Below are 17,367 nucleotides of genomic sequence, written 5' to 3' on the forward strand. Positions count from 1 at the left end.
TTATGAGTGTTTCATTTTTATTTTTGACTTCAGTAAAAAAAATGTGATTTCAATGTTCGTTTCATTATTCAATCTTTTTCTTTGTTGTTATCTTAACTTTCATAAATCGACCAAACACTTGCACCTTCAACATATATGGAATTACTGTAGAGCTACACTCACCTTAACCAATATCCTCCAAATAATGTTAGGTACGTCCAAAATAAGTTTGGCAGAAATGTAAAAACGTGAAAAAAAAAATTCAAGAACAAAAACCAAGAATTGCAGAGGTAGCCTTTTCTTTTATATCATTAAGAGGATGCATGAATTTATACCCAACAAAACTTCTGATACCTATAAAACAAAGAATCAAAACTAGCAAAGTTGTGGACGCATAAAAGCTAGAGCTATGTTGTAGTTATGTGGGCATAGAATCTAACTGTCCTCATGTCCTGTTACACAACTGCTCTCGCTTTGCATTCTCTATATTCCTCTAAGGATCTCAATTCAACACTTCGTTTGGGCCAAGGATGATGCTACTACATATCTAGAATTTAGGAACCAGGAAATCAAAACTTGAACTAATTATCTATTATTATTCTACTATAACTCATCGTGTTTGTTCGATTCTGGTTCGGATTCGGACTCGGACTGGGCGTTTTCACTTGTTGGATTCTCTGAGTCCTTGGCCGATTGGTCACCTTGGGATGAACTCTCATCGGTTGCTGAATTGGAGCTCTTCACGTCTTCTTTACTGCTCTCTGATTCGTTCACAGGTTTCTCAATCTTAGGCTTTGGTTTGGGAATCTTATCGATGCTGGCAACCTGTACGTATATACAGATATTAGTTCTACAGCAATAGCATTGGAGAATGGCACAATGTGAATAACAATTTTTTAGATCATTAGATGCTGGAGAGAAGAGTTAAAAGTCCCCTGTCACATTATCTATATATTGGATCAATAGTATGGGTTTGTTTTTGAGATTAAAATTTAGAGCAGAAAAATACCTTTTCTTGTATGTCAAAAGTCTTCGAGTATACATCTTCGGATGTAAATACTGGTGGGCTAGATGCCGAAGTCCTACACAGAAGAGGGATCCATTTAGTCCATTTTTTGCTATATTGTAATAGTACAGGTTAGTAAAAGAAGAAACGGATAAATGCCAAACTAGTATTGAGTTTGATAATGTTTCAAAGATACTTCATCATAACTAAATGAACTAATCTTGCCAGTTCGATAATCACAAAAAAGATGATATAAACAATCCCATTTATAGCATACAAAATTGAGAAATAATCCCATTCATAGCGTACAAAATTGAGAACTTCAGGAAAAGATTAGGCATAAAATCAAAAGACGACTGATAGGCAATATATTAGGGTATACTGTTCAAAGCACCTTCAAGCGTAGACAAGATAAATATGGAAGCATCAATTTTTCAGGGTCATGAAGTCCAAAAAATAGTCAAAGAATCTGGAAGCGAAGTCAATTCCTCATTTTAACACATGCGATTACGATTCTTGATACCGACAAATATTAGTTTACCAGATTAAAAGAATTAATTTGGAAGAAAAAATCGCTCAATTCATGCTATAATCACAACAAATCGCTCAATACGGTGGAACTGACAGAAATGAATATGCCAGCGGTACTAATGATGAACATATATCAGGTTTGCAAGAGAGTACATGCACAGACGAAATGACTTAAGACTGAAACAAGGGAGATGCTAGAAACTAGACAATGAGAATTAAGAGATAACTTACTTTTTCTGTTCAGCTTCCTTCTCATCCAACCAGATCTTGAGCTTGTCACTATCACTTTTTACCTAGACAAGCCACAAAAGATTTCCCAAAACACCATGCATCAAAAGGGGAGCAATTCAAGATCCATAACTCATAAATACTAAAATACAAAAGAAAACAACACAATGCAAAATCTTACCTCATGTATTCTTTCTTCTGGAAGCCAAGGTTTCTTGGTCTCCCATTTTTGTATAATCTGCAATTGCTCAAAAAGGCCGAAAGGTCAATTTCTTATTAATTTTTTTTCTAAAAGAACTAATTTTCAAGGACGAAAGTACAAAGCGCGCACACACACACACAAGGACCACCAACTCGGGACAACAAAAATTACATGAAAGAGCCTCAGTTATTGGGAATCAAATTACAAAAAAAGAAAAAAAAGCAAAAGGGGGGGGGGGGGGGGGGGGGAAGAAGGAGAGGAAAAAGAAAAAGAAAAAGTTAGAAAAGGATTTAGATCAGATGAATGAATCAAAAAGGAGAAGCGTTAAAATGCACTAGACCATAAATTTCTTCACATGTATATGAATTATCAAAACCTAAAAACTTCTCTTTCTTTCTAACCGTAAGTTCCACAAAACAATTAAACCAGCTTGACAAAGTAATCGGCCTTTATCCTGAAAAGAAGAAACTCATCCAACTTCCTACATCATGGCCATACAATCTCGAGCGTATTACTGAAAGTCTACCAAAAGAAACTCCACAACTAAGAAGCACAAGGGCATTAGCACAAGTGATTCAAATCCTTCAGTACACACGTACACAAAAGAAAATAATTGGGAACGAAATGGAAGATTTCTAAATAAAGTCAACCCTCTAACCCTCCCTAAGCGTGATCGTCTAAAATCTTTCAGCCACCACAATTCAGAGAAGAAAGAGGAAAAATAAGAAGGGAAAAGAAACGGAACAATTGTGCTACGATTAGAAAGTAAAGACATCCCAGGAGATAATCTCTTTAAGAAGAGATTACACGTCTAATTATAGAACACAGAGAAGCTAACTCTGAACTCACCATCACAAAGGGCACAAGAACACACTATATCAACAAAAGAGGAATTACACATTGGAGAAATAAGAGAAGAAATCAGGATATTCTTAGCAAGGTATAAAAACAATCTGGTCACGACTACTACAACTAGAGAGTAATATCTAAATGCCAAGATCCTTCCAAAAATGAACCCTAATCATCAGAACAGAATCCTTGTAAGGCAGACTTTAGATTGATGGAACCATTCAATATCTTGGCCAATTAAGGTTTTGCATGCATGAGCATCAAACACAGATAAAAAAAAATTAAATTCAAATAATAAAAAAACAGCATACCGTTTGCAGGCCAAGAAGATATTTGCGAGCTGCTTCAACAGCCTGAGGTCTTGCAGTTAGCTCTTTCAATCTAGATTAAGGAAATAGATCGGTAAAACTTTATTGGCCATAATGTTGACTTTGGTAACATAGCACACTAATATTGGGATGCTAAGCTCAGTACAATTTACAGACATAAGGCACTCCAGTCATTTATAAGTACCTGAAGAATATGGGGTCACCAATGCCTTTTAACATGTCAAGGCGTTCTTGAAATTCTGTAGCAGAAGCATCTTCACCATCCATATATAACCAATCTTGTACCTAAAGATAAAAAAGTAGTGATATAAGCTTCGTGACAAGCATCATCCCAATACCACCAAAAGAAAATCCTAACCTCATCAAGTTTCTCATTAAAAGCTTGACGTTCCTCACTTGTACAAACTTGATCCAACTCATTGGAGGTTTCAAACTGGCATGAATAATAAAACAAATCAATAAAAATAGGCATGAGAAGGATTGCTACAGAAGTTGTAGAAAACTGCAACAAAGAATAAGACAGTGGGATACTGATATTCATAGTGGTAAGGATAGAAGAGGAAACCCAGAGCCACGCTTTCAAAAATGAATTATATGTCATCCTTGCCTAAGAGAATATGTGGATCCAAATCCAATTGTGATAAAATATGGATATTCCAGTACTTTAACCCTTACAAGGTCTAAACAAGGAAGCATATAATGATTATGTATGTATCATCCGAACAATATTCTTGGCAATCACAAATTGATAAGCCTAATTATGGTATTATTCTTTGTATCTGCTAAAACACATTTTATAGCTTACCCTAACCTATTTATTCACAGTTTGTATATTCATATTAGAGAAGTCCAGTTCATAATGTCAACTTATTTAGCTTCAAAGTTTCAAACAGCATGCTTATTAGACATCAGTTTGAAAATGAACATTTAAAAATGAGTCGAGGGGAACTAAACAATCGAAAATAGTATTTATGTTCATGCTCCGACATCTCAATGCATAATGTCGTACAGTTGATCAACTATGTCTATGAGATGGAGAAGGTAAGCAACCTATTACTAGAAAATAAGTTTTCAAGCGGGCAAATAATTTAACACAAAACAGTAAATAACCTAAAATATAACAACATAATAGTTCCTGCTTGGATTTGTTTTTCCTTTTTAATTTTTGTTCTGACACTTCAAGTCCTCTAATTGAAATTAATGGGATAAAAGTTGACTAATATTATTATGCTTCTTATAAATAAGAACTCAAAATCTCACAGGAATTTAAGAATGATGAAGAACCCCTAACCTTCTCCTTGGTAGCGTATATATATCCTTCCAAGTTATTTTTAAGCTCGGCAGTTCTTCTTCTCTCTGCATCCTTTTTGTCCAGTGCTTCTAATTTACTTTTGGCTTCAGCAAAAGATTCTTTGGAAAGAGGAATTCCTGGCCCCACAGTCTTCTCAACGATCTTTAAATCATATAACAAAACAGAGAATGAAGATAAAATAAGTCTTAAAAATATATTAATCCATACCGAATTAACTCCTACAAGGAACATGAGGTCTAATTGCTAATCAATTTAATAATTCACAACACAATAGCCACTGAACTAACCTTGAGTGGAACTCTGAAAGTTCGCTTTTTCAGCTTTTTTTCAGTAGCAAGCTCAGGTGTACCTTGTTCCTCTGTACTAGGGTTGGATGTGTTATCAACCCCACCATTTTCAGGGATCAAGGTCTCATTCTTACCTTCTGAAGTCTTTCCAGAATCCTCCACAGTTGCATTGGAGGAAGCAATTGTTGAATTCTCAACTGAAACATTCTTCTTAGGTACATCTACCCATTCTGATATCTCAATAACAGCATCTGCCCGATCCAAAGACAAAATTCCACTTCTACTGAGAGAGAAGTGTAATGTTGCCTTGATGGGAGATGACAAGTTCCGAGTTGAATACCTAAGGAGTACATTAAAAGAAATTACACGGTGAGATTTGGAACCCAGCATATTATCTGTTAAGCTCAAAGGCTAGTAGCTTGATTAAATAGATCTGCTAGTAGCTCAGGTAATTGGCAGTCCTTACTTCTCACTAGTATCCGTCAAACCAGAAACAGCATATTGAGCAAATATGGGAACGCTGACACCAGGTGGAAGAAGATCGTTCTCATATGCAAGTGAAACTTCAAAATCCTTATTGTGGACGACTGATCTATACATCTATGATGCATGCAAGCCAAAAATTCGTACAGTAAGAAAAATAGTTGAGAACTTTACTGAAGATTCATGTTTTAATAGGTCAATATCATTTATTTACCTTACTGGGGAGTTTCTTCATGCGTGGTACAAGCACTTGCCTAGTGTTCTCATCCTTTACGAGATCAGGGCCATCTAACTCAACAACCAATCCATAGGGAGAACCATCCACCATTCCAAGCTTACGGTTCAATTTGATTCCATCACTTAAATTGGCAGCATGGAGAGCTGCACCAAGTACTATAGCTTCATCAGCATCCAGATGTTTGTCCAGTTCATTCCTTCCAAGAAACTCCTGGAGTTTTGCCTGTCAGAAGGGGAAGAAAAAAGAATTATTCTTGACAGAAAAATTCTCAAGACTCAATTGAAGAAATTAAAGAGTGAACAGACTAAAATCAAACTATTTATTTCAGACCAATTATGAAAAAGGAAAATGCTTATTATTAACAGAGGATAATGACCATAAACTGATAGCTGTGCGTCACACCATACCTGTTAAATAACAATTTAACAATAAAAGGAGAAATGATAAACAGTTATTATATTTTCAATTAATAATAATTTATTCATAATTTACTTGGAAAGAAAAAAAAAAAAACATTTGAAAGGATACATGTGTCTAATCACTGTTCCTGGCATGTAGGTGCATGTCAGAAGGGAACATAGATCTAAATTCATCCCAAGTGAAATTGCGTCAATCATAAAGCTTTAGCTATGATTCAGAAATTACAGTTGTATTAATTGAGGTGATCTTATTTACTCTTCATAGGCTTCTTTGTATTTGTATTGTCCTTGAACTTTGTTTCTAGTTTTTTTTAAAGAGAATTAAGTAATTGCTTTCTCTCGTCCATTGGCTTCAACTTTTGAGGAACAAGAAAAGCAGCACATACGGGTACCAATTTTTAGCTGAAAATATATCCAGCAAGGAACTAGGAAAATTCCATTGAGATAAACTGATCGCAGTGCTATTCCTTTGAGAAATTACAATGACAAAAGCATCAGCATGTGGAGGGTGAAAAAACCATCATATTGGAAGGTTGCAAGATGATAATGAAAAGTAAACACAGGAACAAAAACTACAATTACAAAGAAAAATAACGTTTGAAATAAAGAGGAAAACAGTTGACTTCCAACCTGTAATTTTGGAACCCGTGTAGCACCTCCAATCAATTCCACAGCATATATATCATCCATTTTTAAACCTGAATGCTTTAACAGTTCTTTCACGGGTAAAAGAGATTTCTCCCACAAATCCCCACACAACTCTTCGAACTTTTCCCGTGTTATGGTGCTCCTGAAATAGAAACAGGTTACCAAGAAGATCAGAATAAAGCAACAGTATTCATGATTCATAGGGCCAAGGCATCATAAGCTCATAATTCCACTTATGAGTAGCAAGATGGGGATGCACACACACAGGAAATGCATATTTGGTAAATAAGAAAGGACGGCTATCACGTAAAAGCTACATAAAGAGTAGAAATTGTTGCTCATGAGTTTACGCAATGTTTTCAGCAGTCTAGACACCTTCTCTCTATAGTTCTAAGATATTCAACCATACCATGAAGCTATTTTTGTTGAATACTATGGCAAATACAGCACTTAAGTTACCAAATATATGTACATACATTTGAAAAAAGATTCCTTATGAAGAACTCTACTTACCTAAAATCTCGATCATCATAGAGAGATTCAACTGATATTGGAGCGGCTGTATTTGCACTCAAAATTTCTTTAGTTCGTTTAACTTGTTTCTTCAATTTTGCCATAGCCTTGGGATGGTTCCTTACATCCACACCATTCCCAACTTGTTTATTGAACTGATCAGCAAAATATTCAACCAGCCGTAATTCCATATTCTGGCCCCCGAGTTCTGGGTCCCATCTAACATCCTTCACCTATACAGTATGCCAAAGTTGCTAAGATATGGCAAGGCACAGAAGCACTAGTATAAAGAGCGAAAACCACAAAATATTTACCATTGGAAAATAAAGGCTGAACATTGTCAACTTGGAGAATAATAATAACAGTGCCGATAATATAACTTCCATTTTTTAATCACCAAGATTAAACTACAAAGTACCAGTTTTTCTGTAAAGGGTCATCGTTCATGCAAATTAGATCTGGTTAAAAGGCAAAGCTGAAACATAAACAAGCCTCTAAATCGTCCACATTTTGGCTTCAATCTCATTAATCTAACGTTCTCAACAGAGTAGTCTGGCGTTGCATCATTGTCCTTTTATACCCAGTCCAGTTTTTAAACCCGATAACCTTGCATGGTGCAATACTGCAATATATATTTTTTTTTTTATCCAGGACAGTTCTTTCATCTACCAAGACTGAACTAAGGCAAGAGTAACAATTAAATATAGATAAAGCTATTAATCCTAGTGTTCTTCTGGACATAGTCAGCCAAGGTCGAATTGAGGTTAAACCAAGCCAAACCCTCGGTCGCGAAATTAACTAAACTCTCAAATACAAACTATCAACAAAATTTCAGAATCTCGAATAAAAGCATCTATATTTTCATAGGAAGGGTCTCGAGAATCCTTTTTTTATACCAATAATAACATTCAAACAAAAAAAGAACAATTTGACTGCAGCAAGTGGATAAATCAGAATTAGTTTGAAAAACAACCAATGGCTACTTGAAACTATGTTGAGCATAATTTACCTGAAATTGGTTGACTGACACAGTCTTCCCGTACTCTTTCGCATTGTAAGACGAAAAATAAACAAGGGCCGCGTAAGTATTGCTTGAACCCATATCGTAGAAAATAACATGCCTCGACTCATTGGCAAAATTCTTATCAATTCCATATTGAAGCGCTGCACCCGAATGTTCATTGATCAATGAAAGTACATTTATCCCAGCCAGTTGCGCTGCTTGGAGTAGTGCTCTTCTCTCTGCTTGCCCAAAGTACGGTGGCACAGAAATTACAGCATCTTTCACCGGCACTTTCGAATGAAACTCAGCTAAATTCGAAGCATAAGCCAAAATCATTGCCAACAATTCCTCAACCGAGTAAACAATCACATTGTCATCAGTTTTGAAACCAACAGCACCCCTTGAATCTTCCACAATATCAAACGGTAAGTACAATGAGTCTGTCAAACTTTTAACATAGTTATAAGGCTTCCCAACCATGTCCCTGATTTGGGAAAACACCTTATTAGGATACCGGGCAACGAGACTGGCCGCTTCTTCGCCGATTAGACGAGTTCCCGATTGAAAAGACACCAAGGCCGGAGATTTACGCTTCGACATTTCATTGATCGCGATCGAAATTGGACTCTGTCCAGGTTTCAAATTCACGACTGCAACTTTAACCGATTCAGACCCCAGATCTATACTCGAAACAGCAGAATCCGACGGATAGAAAATTAGAGAAAAAACAAAAAACAATAACCCGAACTTCATTAAGATCGACGCCATTCTCTACTCTTCAACTCTGCCCAAACAGCAACAAAACAATAAAAAAAAACACATCAAACATGCATTTCAATACAATTCAGCCACATTATAAAACAAACAGATCGAAAAATCTTCAAATTAACAACAATTTACACAAAAAAGAGCGCGAAACAAAACAGAAAAAAAAAACATTAAGAAAATCTACCAAAAAGCAGAGGATCGGGAGCAGGGCAGCAACAATGGCGATTCAGAAGGAGAAGAAAACCAGCAAAACGTTGATGCCATTGCCCATGACGGAGCTTTGTTTAGTTGACGACGAGAAACGTTGAAGGAAAACCCAAAATCTCTCTCTTTCTACTAATAGTAATACTGAGACGAGGGAGGGAAGTTCGGGAATTTATGGGAAGATCCTACGTGGAAAGCGTGAAGTCATACGGCCAATGAATATTTGCCACGTGGTCAAATGTACACGTGGCGTGTAGCCAATCGTTCAGTGGCGTTGTTTTTGAAAATACTGCGAGTTCTGGTCGCAATTTTCGGTCTACAGATGAATTCAATTAAAAGAAAAAAAATTAAAAAATTAAAAAATTATTAAATTAACGATATTGTTGTAATTATGATGTCATTAAATTTAAAAAAAAAAAATCTTATTTTGGTATTTCAAAATATCATAATTTAATTTCATCTATATTAGAAGAAAAAAAAATTAAGTCAAATATATATTTTGGTATTTTTCTAATTTAATATCTTATAATTATTTATAATAATATTCTAAAAAAAATATATAAAACAAGATATTAATTTGGTGGATAAAATTTCTAATTCATTCTCTCAATTATTTTAAAAAAATGTAATTTTATATTTTTTTTAATAAATTTTAGGATATTATTAAAAAATTAAAAAATTTAAAATTATTTTTTATGTTTACGGATATTTTTATTAATTTAGTATTATTTATATATACATAAATCAAAAAAAAAAAAAAAAAAAGAAATTAAAAAAGAAAAATCGAAAATTTTGTTACTTCCCACTGCTTCGGACAGAATCGAGGAGTTTCTCTTTCTCCCTCAGCTCCGGCGGTAACCACAGCACCTTCTTCAACTTCACGGTGTATTTTCTTTGAATTGTTCGGAATTACTGCTATATTATAGCTTAGCTCTCAATTCTCCATGGTTTTTGTTTCTGAAAATTTGAAAGTTTGCTAAATATTGTTGTTGTAATTTTAATCTGCTGGTGACTGTGTGGCGTAGTGCTTGGATTCTTATTGTTCGAATCGGTGGAATTGCTTTCTGCTTGTTTTGTGTTCTGTTGGTACCGATATCATGTTTGGTTTCTTTTACAAGGGGACGAGCTGGCTAGAGAATCGGCGACTTGATGCTCCAGATGCTTCCGGCGGTTTCTACTTGTTTTTTGGATCCATCTCAAACTGGTAGAAATTTGTTATTCTTTTTCCTGTGAGTTTGGAATTTTGTCTTGAATTATAGGAATGGTTTCTTTCATTGCTCCGTTGTTGTTCACTAGTTGGAGGCTATCCGACTCCGTAACTGCTTGGGAACTACTGCCATTTGATTTCAATTGATGTCTGAGAGGCGTGTCATTGTAGAACAATTGATTGAGATTATGTCTGACTGATTTCGCTGCATGCTTGTAGGTTTCTTCATTGGCAATGTGGAGTTTATGAGCCGGCACTTGTCTGCACTAAGATCACATACTCCTCGAGTGAAGGTTTAGATACTTAACCAAATCGCGTCTACGAAATTTCTGTGTTCTGCTGCTTTATTTTTTCTTTTTTCTAGTGATTTTGTTGATGAAATGACATGCCTGGCTATGGATTTGGGGTCCTTTACCAAGAGGTGTTTATATTACCACATCATGATCTTGGTTTGTATTCCTACTTCGAAATCATGAAGTACCCTTTCAAAAATTTTAACATGAATATTCTTAGTTTTGGTAAATGATGGTTCTGTTTCATCTAGCCATGTATAACATTGTGTTATTATCAGTCGTTCACTGCTCGTTGACGTTGGTAAAGTTTTTATTCTTTCTTCAATATTTCGTATCTCTGACTCTGAGGACATCCTTTTAGTGATTTTGTTGATGAAATGACATGCCTGGCTATGGATTTGGGGTCCTTTACCAAGACGTGTTTATATTACCACATCATGATCTTGGTTTGGATTCCTACTTCGAAATCATAAAGTACCCTCTCAAAGAATTTTAAACATGAATATTCTTAGTTTTGGTAAATGATGGTTCTGTTTCATCTAGCCATGTATAACATCGTGTAATTATCAGTCGTTCACTGCTCGTTGACGTCTGTAAAGTTTTTATTCCTTCTTCAATATTTCGTATCTCTGACTCTGAGGACATCCTTTTATGTGAGCCGTGATTTCACTTTATACTTGAAGATAATTTCTATTGATTTGTTGTGTTATTCTATCTCCTGTGAGAGACTCTTCTTCAAGACAAATAAGTTGTTGTAATATTCTTCTGTTGCAGTTTGCGCACAAACTGTTGTCTCAAGAATTTCCAACATCATTAAGGACTTTATCCTATACCAGTCAGGAATATGGAAAAGATCCTATTTCGAAGAGACGAGAAGTGTATCGTCAGAATGTGGATCTTCCAACCATATTGCCTAAAAGGAAAAAGAAACCCTATCCTATTCCCCTGAAGCAAATCAAGCAGGCTGCAAAAGCTGACAAAGAGCTTGCACAAAAGGGTATAGAGAAACCGCTTGAACCTGGGAAAAACGGTTTACTTGTCCCTGATTTGATACCTGTTGCTCATGAAGTACTGGATGCCTGGAAAATTTTGATTAAGGGCCTTTCCCATCTTTTACATGTTATTCCAGTATATGCTTGCAGGTAGATCTTTTCTGGTTGAGAAATTTCCGTATAGCATATTTTTGGAGATCTTGTTTAGCTGTGTATTTCTAGTCTTTCAGTGAGTTAATTGTAAAATTCATAGCTATGCTGAATATTAGTTCGTCCTTTGATTCTGTGTAGGGAATGTTCAGAAGTTCATGTAGCCCAATCAGGCCACCGTATTCAAGATTGTCTTGGTCCTACCAATGAAAAGCGTCGAAGCTTCCACTCATGGGTTACTGGTTCTATCAATGATGTCTTAGTCCCTATTGAGTCATACCATCTCTACGATCCTTTTGGTCGGCGCATTAAGCATGAAACACGATTTGAATATGATAGAATTCCAGCTGTTGTAGAGCTCTGCATCCAGGCCGGTGTGGATATACCAGAATACCCGTCACGTAGGAGGACTAAACCCATCCGAATGATCGGAAAGAAGGTAATTGATCGAGGTGGAAATATTGAGGAGCCTAAGCCTTGGCAATCTGCTGATTCTTACCCTCTTCTTGATTTCGATACACAAGGGGCTTCTCAACGATTTGCACCTCCTCTACCTGTAGATGTCCCTAGAATTGCTCAAGAAACAATCGAGGCATATGAAACTGTTAGGTCTGGTGTAAGGATGTTGATGAGGAAGTATACAGTGAAGGCTTGTGGGTACTGCTCCGAGGTTCATGTGGGACCATGGGGTCATAATGCTAAGCTATGTGGAGAATTTAAGCACCAATGGAGGGATGGAAAGCATGGTTGGCAGGACGCAACTTTAGACGAAGTACTGCCTCCAAATTATGTTTGGCATGTTCCTGATCCAAAAGGCTCACCATTGATCGGTACATTAAAGAGATTTTATGGTAAGGCTCCTGCCGTGGTTGAAGTGTGCATGCAGGCAGGGGCACAGATCCCCAAGAAATACTTGCCAATGATGAGGCTCGATATAGTCCTTCCTGACAGTGAGGAGGCTCGATCGGTTGCATAATTGTGTTGGCGTAAGTCAGGACGGTTTCATCTTCGATTTTCTCAAGGAAGAGAAAATCTTTAAAACGCTGAAATCTGATGAAAAGTACAGCTTAGATGCTACATTAAGAGCAGTTGGATAAGTGAGGATATTAGATGCTACATCTTTGAGTTCGGACATGAATGATTGTAAATTTCAGAGATGAAAACATGAAGCAGAAGGGAAACCTCTTGCTGTTATGCTGTATCTACTGATCATTTTTTGTATAAACTGTTTTTTACCGTGCTCTTTTTCATCTTATCAAAGGTGTTCCTGTTAGGCTTCCATTCAAGTTAAGGATTTCTCTTACCAGACTCATTTTCTCCTACTTTGTCGAGGAATATTGAAAAGTTTATCTTGACAAGTCAATGAGAATGAGAGGAATCCAAGGACTCTGAAGACAAGACGAGAAGACACCCAGATCTTTACTGCATAATTTAGTATCTGTTATATCTGATCACTAACATTTCAACTTTAGTGATTTTCTGTAATATTTTTCGCAAGGTATCTAATTCCCATTTCTCTCCTATTCTTTTCTCATTGATACAAGTTTCTTTCGTTTCGTTTAATATCTTTACATATATGACTCAGGCCCACCGCTAGTAGATATTGTCTTTTTTGATCTTTCCCTTTCGGGCTTCCCCTCAAGGCTTTAAAATGCATCTCTAGGGAAAGGTTTCCACACCCTTGTAAAGAGTGTTTCGTTCTCCTCCCCAACCAATGTGGGATTCTCACAATCCACCCCCCTTCGAGGCCTAGCATCCTTACTGGCACACCATCTCGTGTCTACCCCCTTCAGGGAACAACCTCCTCATTGGCACATCGCCCGGTGTTTGGCACTGATACCATTTGTAACGACTCAGGCCCATCGCTAGTAGATATTGTCCTCTTTAGGCTTCCCCTCAAGGTTTTAAAACGAGTCTGCTAGGGAAAGGTTTCCACACCCTTATAAAGAGTGTTTCGTTCTCCTTTCCAACCAACGTGGGATTCTCACAATATATCAGGAATTGCAAGCTGAAGTTGAAATGTTAACATCATCCGGGTAAGCTACTATTCCTTCGTTAATGTTTACTCAAAACCTGAATTTCATGGACCGTTTAGACATTGGCTCATCTATAAAAGATAGAGAATATGGAAAAATCACTCTGCTTGATCTATTTACTCTTAACTTGATCTATTTACTCTTAACTGATACATATCAGTAATCACTCATAATATATCCACTGTGTTTCTTATCTGTGCAGTAACAGTTCTCAGTATGTTGCAAATTTCTGGCCTCAAGTCTGGTGGAGCTTCAGATAAAAAACAGTGCACTTGATTGTTGATTTCAATCCAACTGCAGCCAGGTTGCTTCTCAGCCTTATTTTGTTTCATTAAGACCCTGATGCTCTCAACCATATCCCATCTCCCTACCTCAGCATGCATGTTTGATAATAGTACATAATTTGAAGCATTTTGTGGTTCAAGTGCCAAAAGCCTCTCAGCTGAATACTTGGCTAGATCCAAGTTATGATGCATCCTGCAAGCCCATAGCAATGCACCCCATATTTTTGCACTTGACACATTTTCCATCCCCTCCACCATTTCCATGGCTTCTTCTAGCCTACCCACACGACCAAGCAAGTCAACCACACAAGCATAATGCTCTGATGAGGGTTTTATTAAGTATGTGTCAGTCATGCACTTAAACAAATTCAAACCCTGATCCACAAACCCACCATGATTGCATGCAGATAACAAGCCAGTGAAGGTAACTTCATCCGGATTGACACCTCTTATTGACATCTCTTCAAAAAGCTCAACAGCTTCTTTTCCATACCCATTTAGTGCATATCCAGCTATCATAGAATTCCATGAGACCACATCTTTGTTGTTGATCTCAGAAAAGACATTTTCAGCATGAAGGACTCTTCCACTTTTTGCATACATGGTTATTATTGCGTTCTTAACAAATAAGTTGTTGCCAAAACCACTCTTGATAGTGAGATTGTGAAGTTGAACTCCAACTTTCAAAGTTGCAAGATTGGCAGATGCCCGCAAGCAGCACAAAAAAGTTGATTGATCAGGCTTCTCTCCTTGCTGTTTCATCAATATGAAACAATTCAGTGCCTCAAAGTATAACCCATTTTGCACATATCCTGTTATCAGAGAATTCCAAGAGACAATATTCCTCTCTTGCATCTCATTAAACATTCCTAGCGCTTTATCCATTTGTCCTGCTTGAGCATAACCAGCAATCATAGTATTCCATGAAACCATGTCTTTGCATGTCATTTCTCTAAACAGACAAAGAGCTTCTTCCATTCTTCCACAATGAGTATAGCCAGTGATCATGGTGTTCCAACAAACACTATCACGCACAGAAATTTGACTGAAAATCTCATTGGCTTCATCCATTCTTTTACTCTGTACATAGCCATTGATCATTGCTGTTTGAGCTGCTAGGTTCTTATAAGGCATGAGAGCTAGAATTTCCCCTGCCTGAGAAAGTTTACCAACTCGAACATACCCATCGATCATGGTAGTCCATGATACAGAGTCCTTTTCTGGCATTGCCATAAATAGCTTATAAGCATCGTCGATTTGGTTGTTTCGTACATAAGCTCCGATCATAGCATTCCAAGAAACCAAATTCTTACTCGGCATCTCGTCGAACAGATTCCGAGCTTCGATGATCCTACCATAATGGGCAAAACCAGAGAACATTGTCACCCAGGATACCTCATTTGGGGACGTAATTTTCCTGAAAATCATCCAGGCAGAATCCAAATCACCAACCCGAATATACCCATCAACCATTAAATTCCATGAAACCACATTCCTTTCTCCCATGGCCTCAAAGAACTGCAGCCCTGACTGCATTTCCCCATTCTTGGTGTAGCCTGATAACATAGAATTCCAAGAAACTATATTCTTAACCAACATTCCATCAAATAGCTCTTTCGCCTCGTCGAACCGTCTCTTCTTAGCATATCCAGCAATAAGTGCATTACAACAAACTATGTCTTGCTTATCAGGAAGCAAATTGAAAAGCTCCCTTGCTTTCTCAAGCTCTCCAATACGTGTATAACAAGTTATCATCAAAGTCCACGAGTAGAGGTCTCTTTTAAGCATTTTATCAAACAGTTTGGCTGCTTCCTCAACTAACTCATTGTGCAGGTAACCCGCGATCATGGAGTTCCATGAAACCAAGTTCCTTCGAGGCATTGCATCAAACAACTTACGTGCATTTGCTATCCTTCCATTTTTGGCATAGACAGAGATCATCGAGTTGTACGTCACAGTGTTCTTCTCAGTCATCCGCGAGAAAACTGCAACAGCTTCTTCAATGCGACCTGATTTTCCCAACTGGGTAATCCTTAAATTCTGATTAAAAACAGAGCTTCCCTTCTCCCCAATAGACCTGACGTTGGATTTCATCTTTGGAACTGAACTTTGTTGAACTCGTTAGAGACAAGACGCCTTCTCTGTTTGCGGACTGGACGTTGGATTCTCCAGAAAATTAAGGATTTTACGTCCGCATGAACAGATTGAAATCATGTTTGGAGGATCGGGGGTTTTTTCTTTATCCCCACATTGAACCAGAATGGTGGGATGGAGATTTCAGCTACAAATTGGTTCTCGATGAACTATGATTATGCTGACAAATATTCAAACAGCTTATTTTAGTTTTTTTTATTTTTTTTTATTTTTTTTAATTTGTATCTCTCAACTTTAAAGGTATGATCATCTGGATTGACAGATTACTGAAGTGGTCTTACATTGATCATGATGATTTTAGACCGTTTCTAATCTCCCTTTCTTACACTATATTTCGTACATAAATTGTAGTGAAGATGATCGAATGAGAAGCGAAAATGCTTCTGAATCATCTAATTATCTTACCAAAGTATGATGTGACATCATCTCACCGTCCACGAACTTAAATATAGTCTAATTAGTCAAGGTATAAAAGTATGTGTACACAACTTTTAATATTGTTAGTTCAACTAGCACACACCTCGTATGATGTCAAACTTGCACACACCTCGTATGATGTGACATCATCTCACCGTCCACAAACTTAAATATAGTCTAATTAGTCAAGGTATAAAAGTATGTGTACACAACTTTTAATATTGTTAGTTCAACTTGCACACACCTCGGCTATTCTAACAAGATAATTGTTAGACTCTACTCCATTTGGTTGTTACGTAATCTTGTAAAATGCTAAACTTTTAATCATTAGCTTTTTTTTTTTTTTTTTTTTTTTTTTTTTTTTTTTTTTTTTGTAATATCTCCCCTAAGTATCGTCACCACATTAAACTGGATTAGTGTGGTTCCTCTCTATACATAGGACACCAAAATATCAAATCACGAAAGAAAAAAACATATTGGTTAATGATAGTAAGGATCTAATTCTTAGACACCAAAGTCCTGTATCCTTCCTTCCCTTGAATAGATAGAAAAAGAACAAGTAAGAAAGGGTTCTCGACCTTACCCCATGACAATAGGACCTGACACTCTAAATAGCATCCTGTCATGTTCCTCAATGATGGTTTTGCTCTCAAACCTCTTTTATAATAAAAACTTGCAAAGCAAATAGAAATCCAACCTTGCTAAACCTAAACTTAGCGGTTAATACACCAAACTCTAGTCAAATAAGTCATATAAATAATTTGTAGGTGTACAATCACATTCAAATCTTCACTCTTACATGTTACTAAACTAAAAAGAATTTGAGGTGTTCGGT

General features: G+C 36.7%; 3 protein-coding genes across 5 annotated transcripts; 1 reads left to right on the forward strand and 2 right to left on the reverse strand.

Annotated features, from left to right (window-relative positions):
• Positions 1–261: 261 nt before the first annotated feature.
• On the reverse strand, positions 262–9,139 carry LOC111797068 (heat shock 70 kDa protein 17). Its single transcript, XM_087124901.1, has 15 exons — positions 8,980–9,139; positions 8,034–8,811; positions 7,025–7,257; positions 6,494–6,653; positions 5,421–5,666; positions 5,190–5,323; positions 4,724–5,063; positions 4,416–4,577; positions 3,483–3,557; positions 3,309–3,409; positions 3,107–3,176; positions 1,926–1,982; positions 1,748–1,809; positions 989–1,061; positions 262–804 (listed from the first exon to the last, which is right to left on the reverse strand). The coding sequence occupies exons 2-15, from the start codon at positions 8,793–8,795 to the stop codon at positions 583–585; spliced, it is 2,697 nt and encodes an 898-aa protein (XP_086981027.1). The 5' UTR covers positions 8,796–8,811; positions 8,980–9,139; the 3' UTR covers positions 262–582.
• Positions 9,140–9,766: 627 nt separating this feature from the next.
• APO1 (APO RNA-binding protein (DUF794)) lies at positions 9,767–13,164 on the forward strand. 3 transcript variants are annotated; one of them, XM_023680149.2, is made up of 5 exons: positions 9,767–9,853; positions 10,118–10,203; positions 10,426–10,499; positions 11,274–11,641; positions 11,783–13,164. In XM_023680149.2, exons 2-5 carry the CDS (start codon positions 10,149–10,151, stop codon positions 12,615–12,617), a joined length of 1,332 nt encoding a protein of 443 aa, XP_023535917.2. In that variant the 5' UTR covers positions 9,767–9,853; positions 10,118–10,148; the 3' UTR covers positions 12,618–13,164. The 3 variants fall into 3 exon arrangements, with proteins under 3 accessions (XP_023535917.2, XP_023535918.2, XP_023535916.2); XM_023680150.2 differs by having other exon boundaries at positions 9,776–9,882; positions 11,783–12,884; XM_023680148.2 differs by having other exon boundaries at positions 9,789–10,203; positions 11,783–12,884.
• A 519-nt stretch (positions 13,165–13,683) lies between these two features.
• Positions 13,684–17,312, reverse strand: LOC111797201 (uncharacterized). Its single transcript, XM_023680151.2, has one exon. The coding sequence runs from the start codon at positions 16,053–16,055 to the stop codon at positions 13,845–13,847; it is 2,211 nt and encodes a 736-aa protein (XP_023535919.2). The 5' UTR covers positions 16,056–17,312; the 3' UTR covers positions 13,684–13,844.
• Between the last annotated feature and the right edge of the window lie 55 nt (positions 17,313–17,367).

Source organism: Cucurbita pepo, chromosome 6 (assembly GCF_057944985.1).
Source record: "Cucurbita pepo subsp. pepo isolate OVF chromosome 6, ASM5794498v1, whole genome shotgun sequence".
Taxonomy (NCBI): Eukaryota; Viridiplantae; Streptophyta; class Magnoliopsida; order Cucurbitales; family Cucurbitaceae; genus Cucurbita; species Cucurbita pepo.